Genomic DNA, 21,779 nt, shown 5'->3' with positions numbered 1-21,779 from the left:
GTGTTCATATAAATCTGCCTGTAAAGTTTTGTGACTGCGATTGTTTCTCTGGGGTATCTGCTCAACCCACACAACGAGGTGTGAGACGTGTTCCCACCATCAGCTCAATTAGCAATCTTTACACTGTCTGTTGTATTTAGGCTCCTGCCTCTATTTTAAAATTCTCTTCTGCAATGGTGAAGAATTCCAGCTCTGATCTAGGCAATCATGGGTTTGATACTTGTCTCTGCCCACTTCCTAGTTGCGGGGTCTGGGGCTAATCTCTGCCTCCTGGGGTTGTTGAGTGTGTACATGTGATATCTGGTAGGTATCAGACGTTGGCTGTGTACAGACTTCTACCTTCATAGGCACTCGTTGAAGTTCTCTTCTTCCCTTTGCTTTTCGGTGGTGAAGGTTTTTTCACTTCCCAGGCCTGCTGTTGGCTCTCAAGGCTAACACCGGAATTGAAATGCTTAACCTTAGAAGTACAGGCCCCCTCCCTGCTGGTGAAAATAACATCAGCAAGATTAGAAGAAGATGTTCCCTGCAATGGCAGAAAAAACAGACGCTGGTCTGCGTCATAAAGATGGTCCAGATAAAGGAATAAACTAAAGTATCAGGTTTACTCTGTTGTCCAGTGTGAAAACAGGACTAAGAATTTATGATATTTTAAAACAGTCCTTAGCAGAGTTATTTGCACAGAGGAAACTTTTAAATTTAAGGGAGAAATGTGCTGTGAAAGATACTGCGTAGCTGACCTTCTTGTGACTATCAGCACATCTCCTGGGCCCTCAAACTCACACCAACAGGAAGGAGGCTTTGTATTTGTTAACCATGCCAAGAATGGTATTCTCCCAAATATCATCCTCAGATGTGGGCACAGGGAGAAGCCCTTCCCTTGCAGGGAGTGTTGGGGGCCAAAATGAGTACAGAGGAGGGATTTTGCCCCAATGTGTAGAACCACGTTTTCCAGATCTGGTAACATATGATCTCTTTTCCTACCCAATGACTTCCATGTGCTTGATTCTCTTTCTCCTCTTTTCCTCATGGGAATGTTTGTCTGAATTGTTATTATTACAATTCCCTGCGCCTTCCCCATTGTGGATTTGTTAGGGAGAGAGGAACTGTGTATGCGGTTTACAGGATGTCAAACCAGTGGGAGGCACACCCAAGCCTGACTGAAGGGGCTGGTCTGACCCCAAGAGCCCGATCTGACCACCAAGACCCTGGGCTTTTGTCCTTGGGGAGTGGGTCAGTGTGTTCCATGTCCAGGATCTGTATATGTGGGTTGGGTAGTCAGAGGAGTGGAGCATGTCAGAGACAGCTAATTGCCTGCCCATAACTCTGTCTCCTCCTCAAAAATAGAGCACTGGTTGGGGCGCCTGGGTGGCTCAGTTAAGCGTCCGACTTTGGCTCAGGTCATGATCTCACGGTTCGTGGGTTCAAGCCCCACATTGGGCTCTGTGCTGAGAGCTCAGAGCCTGGAGCCTGATTCGGACTCTGTCTCTCTCTCTCTCTCTCTCTCTGCCCCTCCCTTGCTCACGCATTGGCTGTCTCTTTCTCAAAAATAAATAAACATTAAAAAAAAAAACCAGAACACTGGTTTCATTTGAAGTAGCAAAACACCCAGCTAGCTAAAGGGCGAGCCAGAGACCTAACCTTCTTTGCAATTAGGAGAGGCCAATAAGATGGGATTGAACATTGCTGGGTGGGGCTTCCAGAAAGGCTCTAGAAAGGGTCTCGGTTAGCTGAGAGGTGCACCTTTCTGGCCCTCAGCTTTCTGCTGTCTTCCCTTCCTGGAAGCGGATGTAACAGCTAAGCTCCAGAAATCATGCTGTGACCACAGTGTGACCTCGTGGACGGAAGCAGAGCAGAAAAGCAGAAGGAGTCTCAATTCTTTTTTTTTTTTTTTTTTTTTTTTTTTTTTTTTTTTTTTTGGGACAGAGAGAGACTGAGCATGAACGGGGGAGGGGCAGAGAGAGAGAGGGAGACTCAGAATCGGAAACAGGCTCCAGGCTCCGAGCCATCAGCCCAGAGCCCGACGCGGGGCTCGAACTCATGGACCGCGAGATCGTGACCTGGCTGAAGTCGGACGCTTTAACCGACTGCGCCACCCAGGCGCCCCAGGAGTCTCAATTCTTGATGGCACTTTGGACCTGCCTTTCCTGCCCAGGACTGCCTACCTCCTTCCCTTAGGCCGTGTGTGAGGAAAGCAAACCCCCAATTCACCAGAACCAGTGTTATTTTGTGTCTCCCTTACCAGCAGCCAAACATAACTCCTAAATGACATTGTTGGCGTAGTGCTGGCATTATGATGGGAAGGGATCTGAGTCAAGTGCAGAAATGTGAAGAGGCATTCACAGGATGACCATGAAATAAACAAAATTCTGGGAGCATGAGATTAGGCTGAAACGCATGAAAGAAAACCACCTATGTCCCTCCTTAGAGACCTCCAGGGGCGCCTGGGTGGCTCAGTCGGTTAAGTATCCGACCAGCTTAGGTCATGATCTCATGGTTCGTGGGTTCGAGCTCCATGTCAGGCTCTGTGCTGACAGCTCAGAGCCTGGAGTCTGCTTTGGATTCTGTGTGTGTGTGTGTGTGTGTGTGTGTGTCTCAAAAATAAACATTAAAAAAAAGTATATAGAAAGACAATTGTTTTAAAAAGAGAGAGAGACCTCCATAAGAGACCACATGGAGAGAGGTCCCAGCCACCCCAAACGGGGCCACCCTAAGCCAACCATTCCCGCTGAGCCAGCAGAAGACCGTGGATGCACAAGCAAAAATCCCAGACAAGAGGCGTGCCTTCGTGGCCCAGTTGGTTAAGCGTCCAGCTCTTGCTTTCGATTCACGTCATGATCTCACGGTTTGTGAGTTCGAGCCTGTCAGGCTCTGTGCTGACAGTGGGGAGCCTGCTTGGAATTCTCTCTGTCCCTCTCTCTCTCTGACCCTCCCCTGCTCACACTCTCTCTCAATCTCAATATAAAGAAATAAACTTAAAAAATTAAAAAAAAAAAAAAAAGCCCAGACAAGATCAGCCATGCCCAGAAGAACTGCCCAGCTGAGCCCAGCACAAACTGCCAACCTCATAAGCTCAATGAAAGGTTTCCAAGGAGCGCCAGTCAGATGTGAGGTGGTTATTCTGCACAAGCAAACGGATACAGGCAGGCAGCTTCCAAGAGGCCCTCGAGTCCGCTGATTGCAAGCTGCGTGCTGTGTGGATAGAGAAACTGGTTTCACTAATGCGCCATGTGGGGGAGGGTAGAGACTTAGATGTCCCGTATTATTTGTTTTCCCCTTCTTTCACATCGTAATAGAACTGCCGATTCAAAAAAAAATTGGTAGTGTTTATTTTTCAAAGAGAGAGAGAGGGAGGGAGGGAGACAGAGTGCAAGTAGGGGAGGGGAAGAGAGAGGGAGACACAGAATCCGAAGCAGGCTCCAGGCTCTGAGCTGTCAGCACAGAGCCTGATGCGGGGCTCGAACTCACAAACTGTGAGATCGTGACCTGAGTTGAAGTCAGACGCTTAACCAACTGAACCACCCAGGCGCCCCAAGAACTGCTGATTTTTTTTTTAAGTTTATTTATTTATTTTGAGAGAGAGAGTACAAGTGGAGGAGGGCCAGAGAGAGAGGGAGAGAGAATCCCAAGCAGGCTCTGCACTGACAGCGGGGAGCCTGATGCAGGGCTCGAGCTCATGAACCTTGAGGTCATGACCTGAGCCGAAACCAAGAGTCGGATGCTTAACCGACGGAGCCCCACAGGCACCCCTGGAACTGCTGATTTTAAGTTGGGCTTAACAGTCCAGTGAGGACAAGCAAACAGCTACAGACGGCAACAGAGCTAAGTTCTGCCCGGAGGAAAGAATGGGCGGGGACGTGTCTGTCTCCTGCTTTGCCCTCCGCGGCTGTCTGGAACCAGAACTGGGGGAGACATCACAAGGTCCCCGTCGACTCAAGCCCCCAGGACGAAAAGCCATAGGCCCCGGGGGGGCTTAAACAGAAACCATTCACTTCTCACCGTTCTGGAGGCTGGAAGTCTGGGTCAGGGTGACTGTGCGGTTGAGTTCTGGTGACAGCCTGTCACCTCCGTGCTGTGTCCTCAGATGGTGCAGAGACAGTGCTCTGGCCTCTTTGAGTACTCACAAGGACACTAATCCCATGACCGGACCTCCACCCTCATGACCTCATGGAAACTTGGTTACCTCTCAAAGACCCCACCTTCCACAAACCATCACACTGGGGATTAGGGCTTCGACTCACGGATTTTGTGGGGACATATCAGCTATGTGTGCGGGATCAGCCATCTTCCCTGAGCCACTGATATTTGGGATTCGGGGCCCAGAACCCAGGCCCCTATGTGCTCAGGAATGTGTGCCCATCCTAAAGGTCACAAAGGTGGGCACTGCTTTGTCACTACGAGCGGATCCCTCTCCAGTGAGCAACTTGAAAATTGTTTTGTTTGGGTTGGTTTTGCATTTTAAAATTCAGATATAGATCAGTTAAGCGTCCAACTCTTGATTTCAGCTCAGGTCATGATCTCATGGTTTGTGAGTTCGAGCCCCGTGTTGGGCTCTGCGCTGACAGTGTGGAGCCTGCTTGGGATTCTTTCTCTCTGTCTCTCTGCCCCTCCCCTGTTCATTCTCTCTCAAAATAAGGAAACTTAAGTAAACATAATGAATAAAGTAAATATAATAAGGAAAATAAGGAAACTTAAAAAAAACTTAAAAAAAACATAAAAATAGGGGTGTCTGGGTGGCTCAGTTGGTTAAGCGACCAATTTCAGTTCAGGTCGTGATGTCGCAGTTCATGGGTTCAAGCCCCACGTCGGGCTCCGTGCTGACAGCTCGGAGCCTGGGGCCTGCTTCGGATTCTGTGTCTCCCTCTCTCTCTGCCCCTCCCCTGCTCATGTTCTGTCTGTCAGCAATAAATAAATGTTAAAAAAAAAAAGAAAATTAAAAAAATAATAAAGTGTAGAGTTCAGGAAGTGCCTGGCTGGCTCTGTCAGTGGAGGGTGTGACCCTTGACCTCAGGGTTGTGGGTTCAAGCCCCACGTCGGGCTCTCTGCAGGCAGCACAGAGCCTGCTTTGGATCCTCTGTCTCTCTCTTTCTGCCTCTCCCCTGCTCATGCTTTCAAAAATAAATAAATATTTTTAAAAATCATAAAAATAAAAAAATAGAAATAAATAAAAAAAAATTTTTTTTAACTGTATAGCTCAGGGGCTTTTTATATTCACAAGCTGGTGTGTGATACCATCACCACTAAGGCATTTCCACCCCCCTTCCCCTCCCCCTCCCTCCCCGCCCCCGGGGAATCACGACTCCCCTCCCCCAGCCCCTGTAACCCACTCATCTACTTCCTGCCTCCGTGGATTTGCCCTCTGCACAAGTCCTACAAATGAAATCACACAACCTGTGGCCTCTGGTGTCTGGCTTCCTTCACCCAGCGTCCCGTTTCTGAGACTGGTCCACACTGCAGCCGGTGTCAGGACCTCCTCCCGGTTTATGGCTGAATAAGACGCCTTAGCATGCATTCCTCGGTTGCTGGACATTTGCGTGTGTCTCCACCTTCTGGCTGTTGTAATGTTGCTGCCGACATTTGTGCACAGTGTGTGTGTGTGTGTGTGTGTGTGTGTGTGTGTGTACGAACGTATGTTTTCAGTTCCCTCGGGCAGACCCCTGGGAGTAGAATGACTGGGTCATCCGTTAACTGTGTTTAGCCTCTCCAGGACCTGCCAGAGTGGTTCCCACACGCTGTGTGACATTCCCACCAGCAGGGGGGGGCTCCACCTTGACACATCACCCTATGGAGTGTTGTAAGTCAAGGGGACCCGACAGGCTGGCTGCGGGGTAATAATGATAGAACTCGGTAAGTGTCTGCAAGCGGAGCATTTATTTCAAACCGCAGAGACGGGACAGGTCCTCCCAGGGCTCTGGCTCCAGCCCCAGGGCCTCACTTCCAGCGGCCTCCAACGCGGCCCTTCCCTGCCCCCTTCCGGCTGTAGGAGAAGAGAGAGGGGGTGTCAGGCAGGACGGGCTCCCCCAGCGTCTGAGCTGGGCCCTGCCCCCAATTCAGGAAGTCCCCGCCCCCCCCTCCCAAAAAAAAAAAGTCCGGCTCTCCCTGCCCAGAGGAAGGGGCAGGCAAATGCGTTTTCCCGTCGCGGACTGGGGCGGTGGGCTTGATGGCCTAAGGCCGGCTCCCCCCGACCTGAGGGAATTGATGTCCGTGGGTGCGCTCAGGGTGTCCCTGCGGAAGCTGATAAATGTTTAGCAGGACGGGCTGGGGGAAGGGAGGGACGGGTGAGTGAGCGTGGGTAGCACCAAGATGGGTCAAGGCTGGCGGGAAGGACGCAGCCGGTGGGAGGCATGGAGAGAGGAACCGAGAGCCGGAGAAAAGGAGGCTAGGGACGCGGAAATAGTCACGGCCGTTACAGCGGTTACGGGCACTCGGGGCGGGCCACCCTGGGCACCGCAGGTTTTGACCGGCTTCCCCGGCCTCCCCCCACCACGGGCCGGGAGCACCGACCCCTGCCCCTGCGACAGCCCGGTGCGCTCCAGCCATCGTCCACCCTCCCTGGGGGCAAGATCGCCTGCCCCACTTGACAACCCGGAGAAGGACACACAGAGAGAAAGGGACAGATGCCCAGAGGGGGTCGAGGGACTGGAGGGGAGCCACAGGGAAGGAAAGAGGAACCCCAGGGTTGGAGCAGGGGCGTGGGGCTCAGCGGCCCAGGCACACTTACAACTTCTGGGCGTGGCTGATGCGGTTGTACAGCACATTGATCTGCAAGGGGAGAGGAGGATGATGGGGCGGGGGCACGCCCGCCCACCACACCCGCCTACCCCTGCTCCGTGCCAGACACGCACGCACGCCCCTGGCCTGCATGGGACAGGCACCCATGCACGCTTGCACGCCCCTGCCCTGTACCAGACTGCCCCTGTCGTGCGCCAGACACGCACGCATGCCCCTGCCCTGCGCGGGACACGCCAGACACGCATGTACGCCTGCCCACCCCTGCCCTGCACCAGACATGCCCACCCGCCCCTGCCCTGCGCCAGACACGCACGCATGCACGCACGCACGCCCCTGCCCTGCGCAGGACAGGCACCCATGCATGCATGCACGCCCCTGCCCTACACCAGACCGCCCCTGCCATGCGCCAGACACGCACGCACGGCCCTGCCCTGCGCGGGACACGCATGCATGCACGCACACACGCCCCTGCCCTGCACCAGACACGCCCACCCGCCACTGCCCTGCGCCAGACACACAAACACACACAGACCCCTGCCCTGCGTGGGACACGCACGCACGCATGCCCACCCCTACCCCGCGCTGCCCTCCGTGGGACACGGGTCTCACCTCATACTTCTGCTGCTTCAGCTTCGCCATAAGGTCAAACTTCTCAGACTCCAGCTGGTGGATCCAGTCCGACAGCTCCTGGGCCTTCTCCCTGGCAGGGGCAGAAGGGCTGTCACGCACCGGGCCAGCCCACAGCCCAGAGAGAACGGTCCAAAGCCACACGGCCAGTCTCCTCTGAGTTGGGCATTATTGGTACCATTTTGTTAAGAGGTGTGGCCAAAATATTCAAAGTGAACAGAAGAAAGGGGTTTTTAAGTCTCTGCCCCCTGTCTCCACATCCAAAAGTCATTTCCGTAAGGGAGAATAATGTCATGGTCAGGAACTCTGGCTCTGGAGTCAGGAAGCCCCGGTTCAAATCCCCTCTCTGCTATCTTCTGGCAAGAGTGATTCCCTAGAATCCTATTTCCCTCTCCATAAAATGCACACAAAAATCTGTGGCTGCCTGCTCTATATCTCTTCTCCCTTTCTTCCTTAGACACAACCTTTGGCAACAGGTCCAGTTAAAAAGCTACTCTCCCAAATCTCCCTGTGCGTGAGGGTGGGGGTGACCAGTGGGGTGAAGGCAGTCATTAGGCACGGCTTCTGAGCAAGCCTTTTGTGGCTCCTTCCTTGCGACTTCTTCCTGCTGCTTGGATGTGTTGGCTGGAGCTCCAGCAGCCACATTGGACTATGAGGTGATTTTGAGAATGGAAATATGGGGCTAAATGTGGCAGAGCAGAAAAACAGGAGTCTGGGTCTCCAGTGATTTTGTAGAGGTCCCATACCAGCTATGGACTACCCTAGTGTCAGATTGCTTCTCTGTGACAAAATCAGCCTCTGTATTTTAGGCTGCTATAGACAGATCTCTTTATTAGAGGCCAAACTTATCCTTTTTTTTTTTTTTAAGTTTATTTATTACTTTGAGAGAGAGAGCACACGCATGGGGGGGGGGGGGGGAGGCAGAGAGAGGGAGAGAGAGGATCCCAAGCAGACTCTGCGCTGTGAGCCCAGAGCCTGAGGTGGGGCTCAAACCCATGAACTGTGAGTTCATGACCTGAGCTGAAATCAAGAGTTGAATACTTCAGGGACTGTGCTGACAGCTCAGAGCCTGGAGCCTGCTTCGGATCATGTGTCTCCCTCCCTGCCCCTCCCCTGCTTGTGCTCTGTCTCTCTCTGTCTCCGTCTCTTAAACATAAATAAACATTAAAAAAAAAAAAAAAAAAAACAATTGAACATTCAACTGACTGAGCCACCCAGGCCCTGAGGCCAAGCATATTCTTAACTGACAAAAATCTGCAATAAAGCTAGTGTCACTATTCATTTGATTATTACTAGCCTTCCTGGTTTTCTCTCGCTAGCTACCACCCTCTGCTCTGGGGCATGTTTTTATCTAAAAAAAATTGCATACACCCTGAAGACCTTTATCTGATGAATACAGTGGAGATAACAGGGCCTCAATATTAGCGGACCCCAATGACGAGTGGCTGTGTGCTGGTGGACAGGGGAAGAAGAGGACAAGAGGGAAAAATGAACACCAGCTACATGTTATTTTATGCCCTGTGATAACGTGCTCAGAAGGCAGGGCACATGGTGAGCTGCGGGCTGGAGCCATTCAAACGCCTCCCAGAGCTGACCCCGCGAGCCGTGTCCTCACGCTGGTAGTCTGAAATCCGCACGGTGAGAGTAGTTACGTCGCAGAAATGGGCAAATGCTATACTCTGGAGTCTCTGCCCCCGGAGACCCAGCTGTTAACCAGCGACCATCACCCCATTTTATACCACAGCGAGCCCAGGGTTCAAATCCCCGCTCTCATGCTTGCACGCTGTGCAGCCCTGGAAAGCTTACTTAACCTCTCTGTGCCTCAGGTCCCTCATCTTTAACGTGAGGATAATGATAGGATCTACCTCACAGGGCCATGAGCCCTGCAGCCATCCCCTTCACTATCGTCGCCTCACCGACCTTTCCCAGGCGGACCAGGTAGGCTGTGTCCTCCTATCCTCATTTTTACCAGTAAGGAAAGTGAGGCTCAGAGAAATTACCTCACGTGCCTAAGATCACTCAGCAGTGAGCGGTAGAGCAGGCACTGAGCGCTGCCGTCGGAGGCTGAGTTCCAGACCCCATCACTGTGCAGCCTCGGGGGTAGTGGGGGTTCCTGGCTACATGAGCCACGTCCCAGGCCAGAGTACGTCAAAGCACAAATGACGCCCCCGGAGGAAAAGTCCTCCGCAGCCTTCCCACTGACGGCTTATCATGAGGAGTGGGCTGTCGTGAACGGGAGGTGAAGGGGGAGGTAGAGTCTGGTGGGGCAGAGACGTGGCTGGAAAGTTCTCACCGGCACATCTGGCTTCGATTCAGAGAAAAGACGGGGCCTTCCTAAGTTTCCACAGGACATCAAGGAGTCAACATAATCTCCTAAATTTGGGGGAGTTATCTCGTCTGGCCTTATTACCTCCCAGGCTCCACAGGTCACGGTACCCACAAAAAGTGGGTCCTATACCAGTGACATGTATCACAGGGAAGACAGCAAGGGGCCCAGAGAGGGGGAGACCCTTGCCCGAAAGTCACACAGCACGAGGGCTCAGACCCGGGCTTCTGCCCTCCCAGAGCTGGTCCCCTTATCTCCCTGTCTTACAACAAGCCCGTCCCACGCTGAGGCCCCCAGGACACCTACCGGAGTTGGTCTTCTCCCATGTGGTCGATGTTCAGAGGCTTTTTACGCTCAGACAGGATGCGTAGTTTCATCTCCCGGCCTGTCTGGCGCTTACCACGCTTTTGTTCTGCCTGAGGGGACAGAAGGGGAGGTACTCAACTGTGGGACTGATCAGAACACAGGGGGCTGAGCTCCTCGCCACCTGTCCCTACACCCAGGAATCCTGGCCCCTGGCCCCTCTTCCCTCAGACCCAGGAGTCCCGGCCCCTAGCCCCTCCTCCCTCAGACCCAGAAGTCCAGACCTCCACCCCCCTCCTCCCTCAGACCCAGGAGTCCAGGCCCCCAGCCCCTCCTCCCTCAGACCCTGGAGTCCAGACCCCAGCCCCCTCCTCCTTCAGACCCAGGAGTCCAGACCCCACAGCCCCTCCTCCCTCAGACCCAGGAGTCCTGCCCCCCAGCCCCTCCTCCCTCAGACCCAGGAGTCCAGGCCTCCAGCCCCTCTTCCCTCAGACCCAGGAGTCCCGGCCCCTAGCCCCTCCTCCCTCAGACCCAGGAGTCCCGGCCCCTAGCCCCTCCTCTTTCAGACCCAGGACCCAGATCCCCAGCCCCTCCTCCCTCAGACCAGGCCGCAGGCCCCCAGCCACTCCTCCCTCAGACCAGGAGTCCAGACCTCCACCCCACTCCTCCCTCAGACCCAGGAGTCCAGGCCCCTAGCCCCTCCTCCCTCAGACCCAGGAGTCCCGGCCCCTAGCCCCTCCTCTTTCAGACCCAGGACCCAGATCCCCAGCCCCTCCTCCCTCAGACCCAGAAGTCCAGACCCCACAGCCCCTCCTCCCTCAGACCCAGGAGTCCTGACCCCTAGCCCCTCCTCCCTCAGACCCAGGAGTCCCGGCCCCTAGCCCCTCCTCCCTCAGACCCAGGAGTCCCGGCCCCTAGCCCCTCCTCTTTCAGACCCAGGACCCAGATCCCCAGCCCCTCCTCCCTCAGACCCTGGAGTCCAGACCCCAGCCCCCTCCTCCCTCAGACCCAGGAGTCCAGACCCCACAGCCCCTCCTCCCTCAGAGACTAGACTCCCAGCCCCTCCTCCCTCAGACCCTGGAGTCCAGACCCCAGCCCCCTCCTCCCTCAGACCCAGGAGTCCAGGCCCCCAGCCCCTCCTCTTTCAGACCCAGGACCCAGATCCCCAGCCCCACCTCCCTCAGACCAGGCCTCAGGCCCCCAGCCCCTCCTCCCTCAGACCCAGGAGTCCAGGCCCCCAGCCCCTCCTCCCTCAGACCCAAAAATCTGGGCCCCTAGCCTCCTCCTCCTCCCTCAGACCTCCCCTATCAGGAACCAGAAGTCTAGGCCCCCAGCCCCTCCTCCCTGGGAATGTAGACCTTAGGTCCCAGGGGACTGAACTCACCTTGACCAGGTAACCCCCAAAATGGGCTCCCATGTTGGATAGAACCTTCTTCTTTTTGGCATCATCCTCAGCCCGCTTCTTGGCCTCTTCTTCCTCCTTCCGCATTTTCTCCTCCTAAGGGAAGAAAGGGGTTAACCCCAAGGCCACCCTCTGGGGGGAGGGGTCTGAGATTCCGGTGGGGGAGGGGGGGCTCAGGTGTGAGCCGATGGAAGCAGCAATCAACCAGACCCAAGGCATGGGACAAAGTCAAGGTCAGGAAAGGCAAAAATGCAGGCATTCTGCTCCTGGCCCTTCCAGGCCTGGCTCTGTGACCACCTGGGCTCTGTGACCACCTGCGGCTCTGTGATCACCTGCGAGTCCCTTTCCTCTCTGGTCCTTAATATCCCTCAAGCAAGAATTAAAATGCAAGGGATGTGCCTGCTTGTTTTCTACAGTCCTGTAGCCTGAAGGCCGATGGTGAGGTTGCTGTGTGGCCTCAGTGCAGATACTCACCCTCTCTGGGCCTTCATCTCCCTTATTCTCAGGAGACAAGAATGTCTCAGAGGATGAAGGAGGGTGACTGGTGATGGGGTGGGGGGCTTGGGGCACCAGAAGGGGCTGAATGGCCTCGAGCCTGAGGAAGGGGTTCTGCAACGTCTAGTGACGGCATCCCCACGTTTCAAAGTCTGCACCGCATGCCCCAGAAACGGTGGCTTGCAGACCAACCCCTCTGCCCCCTGGAAGTGCTGGTGAGGTGGGCACGATGGGTTTTTGCAGGCCCCACCTGAATCAGTTTCCTCCTGCTGCTGTAATTGGCAAACTGAGGGGCTTAAACCAGCAAAAGCTTATCACCTTACAGCTCTGCGGGTCAGAAGTCTGAAATGGGTCTTATGGGCTAAAACCAAGGAGTGAAGAGGGCCGGTTCCTGCTGGGGGCTCCCGGGGAGAATCCACTCCCTTGCCCTTGCTTCTAGGCACCGCATGCAACCCTTGGCTCCTGGCCCCTTCCTCCCTCTGCAAAGCTAGCAGGACACTATCTTCAAGTATCTCTGACTCTGACCCTACGGTCTCCCTGTTGTAAGGACCTTTGTGATAACACGAGGCCGATCTGGATAATCCAGAATCATCTCCCACCTCAACGTCCTTAACTCGATCGCACCTGCAAAGTCCCTTTTGCCATGCCAGGTACCATATTCACAGACTCTGGGAATTGGGACATGAACATCTTGGGGAGACCAGTATTTGCCGACCATGTCAGTCTACTACCAATCTTTGAAAGTGGTTCAGGCGGGCCACTCCTTGATTCCAAGTCAGGTCGTGCCTCCAAGGCCCTACACCAACGGGAATATTCTAACCAGTGGCCTACAACTAGCCAGCAATTTGCTCCAAGATGGACAGGTGACCAGTCTGAAGGCACCCCAGGATCGTGCAGAAGACAGACAAAAGAGTTTGAGCCCAAGTAGCTGGTGGTCATTTGTCACCCCTGCCTGAGAACGGGGTGTCCAGCAGGGTGACCAACAACTCCGTTCGCCTCGGTCTGATGGGACACAGGATTTTCAGGGCGCCGACCAGGAAAGTCCCAGGCAAACCCAGGATGAGCTCACCACCCGCAATGTCCATAGAAAGGTGAGCCCGGGGGATGGGAAGAGAAGAGCTGGGAGATTTTGCTTAAGTTCCTTGATCCAGCCATACCTGAAGCAAGTCACACTCTACACTTGTTTAGTTATGTGAGCCAATAAAATTCTCTTTCTGCTGAACCCAGTTTGGGCTGGGGTTTCTGCCCCTTCCAACCGACAGATCCTTGAATAACACAGCACAAGGGCTCTCTCAGGACCGCAGACAATATCATGACTGGGAAATGGAGCAACCAGCTGAAGAAGTACATTTGGTCTCCCAGGGGAGGGGAGGCACCCACCGCCAGCTTAGCCTGACGCTCGCGCTCCTTCTCGGTTCTGAAGCGCTGTTGTTCAGCTCTCTCTGACCGGCGCCGCTCCTGGAGGAGAGAGAAAAATGAGGGGGTGTAGGAACCCCCACCCCTCCCCCCGCCCCCGCAAAGGAGGTCAAGAGCAGAGATGAGCTAGTTTGCGTGCGACCACCGACTTAGGCAAGCGCCCAAAGATTCGGCCTCGGGCCTGCCCTGGACCCCAAGGAAGGCCCCGGGGGAGGGGGGCGTTCGCCGCACCCCGGTCGCCGCACTCACAATGCGCTCCTTCAGCGCTATGAGCTCCTCTTCCTCCTTCTTCCGCTGCTCAAAATGCACGTCAATGAGCGTCTGCAGCTCCAGCAGATCCTTCTCCATGCGCTTCCGGTGGATGTCCTACAGCACGGAGGGTGCGGGCCCCCGTCATTCCCGGGCAGGGCAGGGGAGGAGGCACCCGCCTGCGGGCACCTTTGAGCGACGTCGGGGGCGGGGCCCCCTGCCGGCCGGGACGGGCTTGGACAGTCTAGAGAACCAGGGGCGCTTTCGCGATGTTTCCAGCAGGTGGCACTAGAGGCCCACTCGGTTCATTAGGCGGCCTCCCAAAAGGAGCGGGACCCAGCGCCTCTTCCTAATTTGCACAAAAGCGCCCTGGGGACCGGATGTCCAGGTACTTACATCGAAGTCCACACGTTCCCCTTCTGGGATCTTCGGGGGAATCAGAGGAGGGACCACAGGCCTGTCGGGCGGAAAGGGGGGAAAACTGGGGCTCCCGGGCTGCGCCGACCAGCAGGTGGCAGCCACGCGCGGTTCGGAGCACCAGGCAGGTGGCTGGCTCGTCCGAATCCAGATTCCGCGGGCTTGCCAGTGAAATTTCCAAAACTTGCCTCCAGCAAACGCATGTAAAATAGTTCGCTAATAATGTTTCCTACCGATTACATGTGCAAATGATGAAATTTCAGATATAATGGGTTGAATTAAAAAAATGCTGTTAAGATGAATTTTACCCGTTTTGTGCTACTTTTTAAAACGTGGCTTGTAAAAAATATATAGTTACAGACGCGGCTTGCGTTGTATTCGTACAGGGCGGTGCATTGGGGGCGGAGCGTGGTCAGCCCTTCATCTGGCTTTAATCGGAATTCTCTCCCCTGTTTTATTTTTTTTTTTTTTTATGTTTTTATTTATTTTTGAGACAGAGAGACAGAGCATGAGCAGGGGAGGGGCAGAGAGAGAGGGGGACACAGAATCCGAAGCAGGCTCCAGGCTGTCAGCACAGAGCCCGACGCGGGGCTCGAACTCACCGAGTGTTCTATCGTGACCTGAGCTGAAGTCGGGCGCTTAACCGACTGAGCCACCCAGTCGCCCCTCTCCTCTGGTTTTTAAGACAGCACGTTCACCTGATTTCTTCCCGCTCCTCTGAAGGGAGCTCTTCTGAGAGCTTTGCCCTTTTATTCATCCATAGGACACTCTCATGACCCGTGTCCCTCACTCCCGTGGCTTTGATTATCATTCATTATGGGAGATTCACCGACTCCGTCTCCAGCCTGGACTCACTTCTAAGTCCCAGACTCAGGTTAACAGGAGCCTCCTGAACATTTCCCGCTTTCTCACATGTCACGCCCTTGCTGAACTCATCGACTTCCCCAAGACCGAGTGGGGTTCCCAGCCCAGACCCCAGACCGTGGTCCTTTCCTCCTCCTTCCCTTCGCCCCAATGGCAAGTCCTGACCCCTTTGCCTGGCAATCTCCCCAGTCTGTTCCTTCCTTTCCACCCCTTGCCCCCTGCCCCAGCTCAGGCCTCAGTCCCTCTCACCAGAACCTTCCTGCCAGCCTCCTCCTGGCCTCCCAGTCTCCAGCTGTCCACCTTCGGTTCCTCGTCTTTCATGACTTTAGAGGGGCATTTCTAACACCCAGATCTCATCCTTAAGACAAAGTCCGAGCAACTCAGCATCCAAAGCCCTTCTCCATCTGACCCCAGTCAACTCCTCCAGTAACTTCTCTCCTCCGTCACAGACACATTTCATGGTTCCCCGGCTATGCCATGTGCCTTTGTACCCCTGGGCCTTTCATATGCTGTTCCCTCTGCCTGCAATGCCCTTCCCCTGAGGCCTTCCCTCCTCCTGAAGCACACCTATGATCTCTTGCTCCCCCTTACTCTCTCACTCAGGTCTGTCTCCTCTGCTCAAAACCCTTCCAGGACTCCCCAGGGCCCCCGGCCTTCAGGGCCCAGCCCCTTCTTGCCCTCCACACTCCAGCCACAGTGGAATTGGTGTCACTGGCCAAACCAACCCAGAGGACTCTGCATCTAAGTTATTTCTTATGCTTGCGTTGCTGCCTCCTTGCGTCTCCAAGCTTGGGCCCCGATGTCACTTCCTCCAGGACCCTCTGCCTCCATGAGCTTTCATGGCCTCCACAGATCTGCCTAGTTTGGAACCTCATCATCAGAATGAGCTGTGTCTGTGTCGGTTCCCTGAAAGCCTGGCCTAGATCCAGCAGCCACACCCTGCAGGCTTTCTCAACTACAATACCCCTCCAGCCTCATTCAGCTAGTGAACTCTTCATCCCTCAGGACTGAGGCATCACCTCCCCTGGGAAGCCTTCCCTGACTACCCAGGGCAAACATAGGGCCCTCTTCTGTGCTACCATCACTGTCACGGGGTCTGTTTCCCCAACAGAGCAGACAGGGTCTGACTTGCCCAACACCACGGGAAGGTCTCTGGAACGTGTGCTGAAAGAAGGAAGCCCTGTCCTTTCCCATATCAATTGCCCCAGCTCCTTTCCTGCTTCCCCTCCCCCACCCTATCTCTGGTGGGGCACACATTAAGGAGGATAAGATTGGGACCCCCCCCCCCACCTCCACCCTCCTAGGATCTCACCTTGGTTTGGGCCGCTCCTCTTCTAATGGGAAAACACAAAGAGATAATTAACAAGAGTTCATAGGGGCGGGCCTGACACGCCCAGAGAGGGAACACCCCCCTCCAAGCTATGGCCCCCAGGAGCAGCTCTAGGGGAGAGGCATGAGTGGGGGGCAAGAGGGGGGAAGGAAATCAGGTGGCCGTAAAGGAGGAAGAGGGTCACACGCATCAGATATACATTCAGAACTGGTGTGGGGATCCCCCCCACAGGGGTCCAAACCCCCAGATCTTCCTCCTATCACCTGCCCAGAGCTCAGCTCCCTCCCCCGCACCCCCCTCCCCCGCATTAAGACCTAGCACTGCAGGGTGTCCCCAGCCCTCCCCCTTGGGGACACAGGAATCCTGGGCTCCCAGTAGTAGCCCCTTCTGCAACTCGGGCCCCAACCTTTGAATGTATATGGAGGAAAAAAATAACGGGGTGGGGGCGAAGATGGGCGGGAGGGGGAGGGTGCCTGTCCGCAAACATCCAACCCTTCTACAAGTATTCCTCCAGGTTGGGGAAGAAGGCTTGGGTGTCGGTCCCTTTAAGAAGGAAGGGAAAGGGTTAAAGCCTCAGCGAGGCCATTTCCCTTCGTGGACACCAGAGGGCGCGCGAGCTCTCCGGGGCTTAAAGGACCGGGCCTGGGCGGGTTACAGGGGGGCGCAGGGGTTCCTCGCGGGGGTCAGGGCCCGAGGATATCGGTCTCGGCAAGCGAAGCAGCCGCGGTTACCTCGCTCTGCCACCGGCTCCGGCTCCTCGGCGGCTGGGGAGGAGGCAGGGGGGAGGGGGAGAGGGGAGAAGCGAGGATGGGGGAGCGAGGGGGAGCGGCCACGCCGGGGAGTGGGGGGCAGAGAGGAAAGAGAGGGGGGAGGCTGTTAAAGGACCTGAAGCCGGGGCGGTCGGGAGCCCCGTCCCCGCCGGCCTCTGCCCTGCCCAGCGCCCCCTCCCCACCCGGCCCCGCGGGGCAGCCCTCGAGGCTGCAGCCCCGCGGAGTCCAGGCCTCACCTTCCTCCTCCTCCTCCTCCGCAGCCTCCTCTGCAGGTAGGGGTGGGGGCAGAGAAAGCAGGGTTAGGAGCCCTCGGGGCCCGCGCAAGGCGCCGGAACCCCGGAGGGTGGGCGTGGGGGCAGTGGGCGACCCCGCCTGTCCTCTCGCCTCCCGCCTGCGTGTCCCCAGGCCACTAAGGCCGGCCCACTCCCCACTCACCTTCGGGCTGCTCCCTGAAGGCAGGGGTGGGAGGAAAGAGCGAGAGGGACGGTTAGAAGTCTTGCAGGTGGGAGAATGTTCCCACATCTCCACGCCCCCAGCCCTCCCGCCTGCCACTCACTCCTCATATTCCTGCTCCTCGGTGTCAGACATCCTGTGTGACCTGAGGACCAGAAAACGCGGCAGTGAGCTGGGGTCCCGATGGAGGAGGGGCTGGGGGCCTGGACTCCTGGTCTGAGGGAGGAGGGGCTGGGGTTCAGGACTCCTGGGTCTGAGGGAGGAGGAGCTTGGGGCCTGGGGCCTGGTCTGAGGGAGGAGGTCCTGGGGGTCAGGACTCCTAGGTCTGAGGGAGGAGGGGCCTTGGGAGGTCTGAGGGAGGAGGGAGGAGGAGGACTTCCAGGTCTGAGGGAAGAGATCCTGGGAGTCAGGACTCCTAGGTCTGAGGGAAGAGGGGCTGGGGGGCAGGACTCCTGGGTCTGAAGGAGGTGGGGCTGGGGGCCTGGACTATTGGGTCTGAGGGAGGAGGGGACTGGGGGCCTGGGTCTGAGAGGGGAGGGGCTGGGTGTAGCTGGGCTCTTAGGTCTGCCAGAAGAGGGGCAGGGGGGCGGCAGGGGGCCTGGACTCCTGGGTCTGAGGGAGGAGTGGCTGGGGCCTGGACTCCTGGGTCTGAGGGAGGAGTGGCTGGGGGCCAGGACTCCTGGGTCTGAGGGAGGAGGGGCTGGGGGCCTGGGCTCCTGGGTCTGAGGGAGGAGGGGCTGGGGGCCTGGACTCCTGGTCTGACGGAGGAGTGGCTGGGGGCCAGGACTCCTGGGCCTGAGGGAGGAGGGGCTGGGGGCCTGGGCTCCTGGGTCTGAGGGAGGAGGGGCTGGGGGCCTGGACTCCTGGTCTGACGGAGGAGTGGCTGGGGGCCAGGACTCCTGGGCCTGAGGGAGGAGGGGTTGGGGGTCTGGACTCCTGGGTCTGAGGGAGGAGGGGGCTGAGGGCCTGGACTCCTGGGTCTGAGAGAGGAGGGGGCTGGGGGTCTGGACTCCTGGGTCTGAGGGAGGAGGGGCTGGGGTTCAGGACTCCTGAGTCTGAGGGAGGAGTGGCTGGGGCCTGGACTCCTGGGTCTGAGGGAGGAGGGGGCTGGGGGCCTGGACTTTCGGTTCTGAAGGAGGAGGTCCTGGGAGGTCAGGACTCCTAGTTCTGAGGAAGGAGGGGCTGGGGTTCAGGACTCCTGGGTCTGAGGGAGGAGGGACTGGGGATCTGGACCTCTGGGTCTGAGGGAGGAGGGGCTGGGGGCCAGGACTTCTGGGTCTGAGGGAGGAGGGGCTGGGAGTCTAGTCTCTGAGGGAGGAGGGGCTGGGGGTCTGGACTCCTGGGTCTGAAAGAGGAGGGGGCTGGGGGTCTGGACTCCTGGGTCTGAGGGAGGAGGGGCTGGGAGTCTAGTCTCTGAGGGAGGAGGGGCTAGGGGTCTGGACTCCTGGGTCTGAGGGAGGAGGGGCCTGGGACCTGGACTCCTAGGTCTGAGGGAGGAGGGGCTGGGGCCTGGACTCCTGGGTCTGAGGGAGGAGGGGCTTGGGGCCTGGGGCCTGGTCTGAGGGAGGAGGTCCTGGGGGGTCAGGACTCCTAGGTTTGAGGGAGGAGGGGCCTCAGGAGGTCTGAGGGAGGAGGGAGGAGGAGGACTTCCAGGTCTGAGGGAAGAGATCCTGGGGGTCAGGACTCCTAGGTCTGAGGGAAGAGGGGCTGGGGGGCAGGACTCCTGGGTCTGAAGGAGGTGGGGCTGGGGGCCTGGACTATTGGGTCTGAGGGAGGAGGGGACTGGGGGCCTGCGTCTGAGGGAGGAGGGGCTGGGTGTAGCTGGGCTCTTAGGTCTGACTGAAGAGGGGCAGGGGGGCGGCAGGGGGCCTGGATTCTTGGGTCTGAGGGAGGAGAAGCTGGGGGCCAGGACTCCTGGGTCTGAGGAAGGAGGGGCCGGGGGCCCTGACGGGGAAAGGGCTTTGGGCGGTGTGGTCGGGCACAGCCCCAAAGCCACCACTCCTGCCCCTCCACCACCACAGCTGTCCTCTTTTGTCTTATGACATGTCCATGGGAACCCGATCTGAGCTGGGATTAGGAGAAGGTATTTGGGAAGGGACTGGGGCCTGAAGACAATAGCTGTCCCACCTCCAAAGGCTATTTCGGGGGGATGTCGTAGATGGTGAAATAGAGGACATTTCCTAAGAAGGGATTCAAGGAGGGAGGCTCCTGGGAGACTTAGTCACACCCGCTCCCTCCCACCCCTCCCCTCTGGCTGGTTACCTTCCCACCTGTCCCCTCCTTTCCCCACCACCCACAGCCTAGGAGGAGGCAGGACGGGACAAGAGCAGCCCCGTCCACAGACCTCATCCTGACCCCTACAGGGACACCACCCCAACTTTGAGGTCCTCCAGTCTCCACAGTACCCAGGTTAAGAGCATCCCTAAATCCTGATACCCGCAGATCCTGAGACCCCAATTTACGACGTCCCTGGTTTCTGGGGACACACAAGTCCTCGTGTCTCCAGATTCCGAGACCCCAATACTTGAGACCCCAGACTGTGGGCTCAGACTTCCTCAGATCCTGACGCCTGAGGTCTTAACACCTAAGTTCTGAAGCCTCAGCATCCTGAGACCCCCCAATTCCTGAATCCCTAGAGTCTGAGGCCCCCAGTCCTGACATTCAGATTGTCTAATATCCAAGCCCAGATACCCCCCAATTTCTGAGATCCCCTCAGACTCAGACCTCCCAGGTCTGAAGGTGTGCTCCTCTGGGACGCCCCAATCTCGGCACCCCCAGACTCTGTAATTCTCAAATCCTAATACCTCCATCCTAGGTCCCCATAAGGGCTGAGCTTCCCAAATTCTCAAGCCTTTATTTGGTGCCCCCTCCACCTCCGTGGCTCCTCTCCACACCCCTCCCGTTTCCCTCCCGTCCCCTCCTCCAAGTACAAAGTCCCTGGAGACAGCAGGACCGTTACCTAAGGCTGGGTCGGCAGGAGCGGAGAACGGCGGGGCAGAGCCTGGCTGACCGAGCTGAAGCACCCCTGGGTTTATAGCTGAGGCTCAGCCCCGCCTCCCAGGGGACAGGGAGGGGGAGGAATTCCTTTCTCCAACCGGGAGTCCCAGCTCTGGGGCGGCCCTGCCCCCACTCGGGCTCCACATTTAGGATCCTGGCTCCTCCCGGCTGCTTGGGGACCCCTCCACCCCATCAGCACCGCCCTGATCCCAGGCTGGGTCAGGTGACCCCGACCTCTGGGCTCCCCACCTCCCGTACAGCACGCTGCATTCTCTGCTTTGGAGTCCCTGGGCTCAGCACACAGTAGGTCCTTGGAGAATAGTTATTGACAAAAGGGGGACCGTGGGGCGCTTTCTCCCTTGTGGTTTCTGTCTCTGGGCCTCCACCTCTCCGACACTGTCTGCCTCTCCTTTGTCCCTGTGACTCTCCGCCTGTGGGTCTGTCTTTCCCTCTGTCTCTGTCCATCTCTCTGTCTCCCCCTCCCCACCCCCACCCCTTTGTCTGCCACCAGGATTCCACCCCGGTGACAACAGGCGCTAAAGCGGGGAAGCAGGTGTGGGTGGGGGGAGGGGAGAGGGTGTGGTGTCAGGCCCGCCCCACCTCACACTCCCCCAACCTCCAACTGACATGATCTGTTTTGGTATTCCTCCCCCCCTCCTTTCCCTGCCAAGCCGTGACCTTGAACTCTAGGGGAGCCAGCCCCGAGGGCGGGATTCCTCACCCCTCCTGCCTCCCAGTGTCTCTGTCTCTCACTGTCTGCCATCTCTGTTTCTATTTCTGTGACTTTCTCGGAGGGGGGGGGGGGGGGAGGGTCTCTTTGGGTCTGTTCCAGGCTCTCCCTGGAGCTCTCTGCGTCTCTGTGGTTTTCACTCTGCACGTCTCCCCATGCATTTTTGTCTCCACATTTCTGCGGGTGTCTCAGCCAATCTGCATCTCTCGGTATCTGTCTGTTGGTGTCTGTCTGTGACCCCGTTTCTGTCTCTGTCTGGCTCTGGATCCATGTCTGTGTCTTTCTAGCTCTTCCCGGGGGGATCTGTGTCTCTGTCCTTCCCCCTACTTGGGCCCCTCTTTTTGTCTCTTTCCATGGCCTCTGTGTTTCGTTGTGTACATCTGCCTCTCCATTTCCCCTTTCTTTGCAGATCTTTCTAGGAATGGCTGTCTTGTCTCCCTCTCTTTGGGTCTCTGGCTCTCTCTGGGCCTGTGACTCAGTCTCTCTGTGTCTCTGTGCGTGTCTCTCTCTGGGCCTTGGTCGGGGCATCTCCGTGCACCCCCAGTCTCACTCCCAGAGGAGCTGCGAATGCCCGCAAGGCCCCTGGCCCTGCTCCTGCTGTGTGGTGTGGCTTCTCCGTCTCCCTCACACCAAAGCCCCCCGCCCCGGTAGCAGATGTGCAGCCACTCTTA

The 21,779-nt window shown here is 57.0% G+C and overlaps 1 protein-coding gene across 2 annotated transcripts; it reads right to left on the bottom strand.

Annotated features, from left to right (window-relative positions):
• Window positions 1–5,855: 5,855 nt before the first annotated feature.
• On the bottom strand, window positions 5,856–20,403 carry TNNT1 (troponin T1, slow skeletal type). 2 transcript variants are annotated; one of them, XM_042918486.1, is made up of 14 exons: window positions 20,341–20,403; window positions 17,485–17,526; window positions 17,364–17,377; window positions 17,165–17,194; window positions 16,890–16,922; window positions 16,141–16,162; window positions 13,944–14,004; window positions 13,548–13,664; window positions 13,263–13,340; window positions 11,370–11,483; window positions 9,989–10,098; window positions 7,339–7,429; window positions 6,719–6,759; window positions 5,856–5,974 (listed from the first exon to the last, which is right to left on the bottom strand). In XM_042918486.1, the coding sequence occupies exons 2-14, from the start codon at window positions 17,514–17,516 to the stop codon at window positions 5,929–5,931; spliced, it is 789 nt and encodes a 262-aa protein (XP_042774420.1). In that variant the 5' UTR covers window positions 17,517–17,526; window positions 20,341–20,403; the 3' UTR covers window positions 5,856–5,928. The 2 variants fall into 2 exon arrangements, with proteins under 2 accessions (XP_042774420.1, XP_042774419.1); XM_042918485.1 differs by lacking the exons at window positions 16,890–16,922; window positions 17,165–17,194 and having other exon boundaries at window positions 20,341–20,398.
• Between the last annotated feature and the right edge of the window lie 1,376 nt (window positions 20,404–21,779).

Source organism: Panthera leo, chromosome E2 (assembly GCF_018350215.1).
Source record: "Panthera leo isolate Ple1 chromosome E2, P.leo_Ple1_pat1.1, whole genome shotgun sequence".
NCBI lineage: Eukaryota > Metazoa > Chordata > Mammalia > Carnivora > Felidae > Panthera > Panthera leo.
This window is presented reverse-complemented; position numbering and strand designations above follow the sequence as displayed.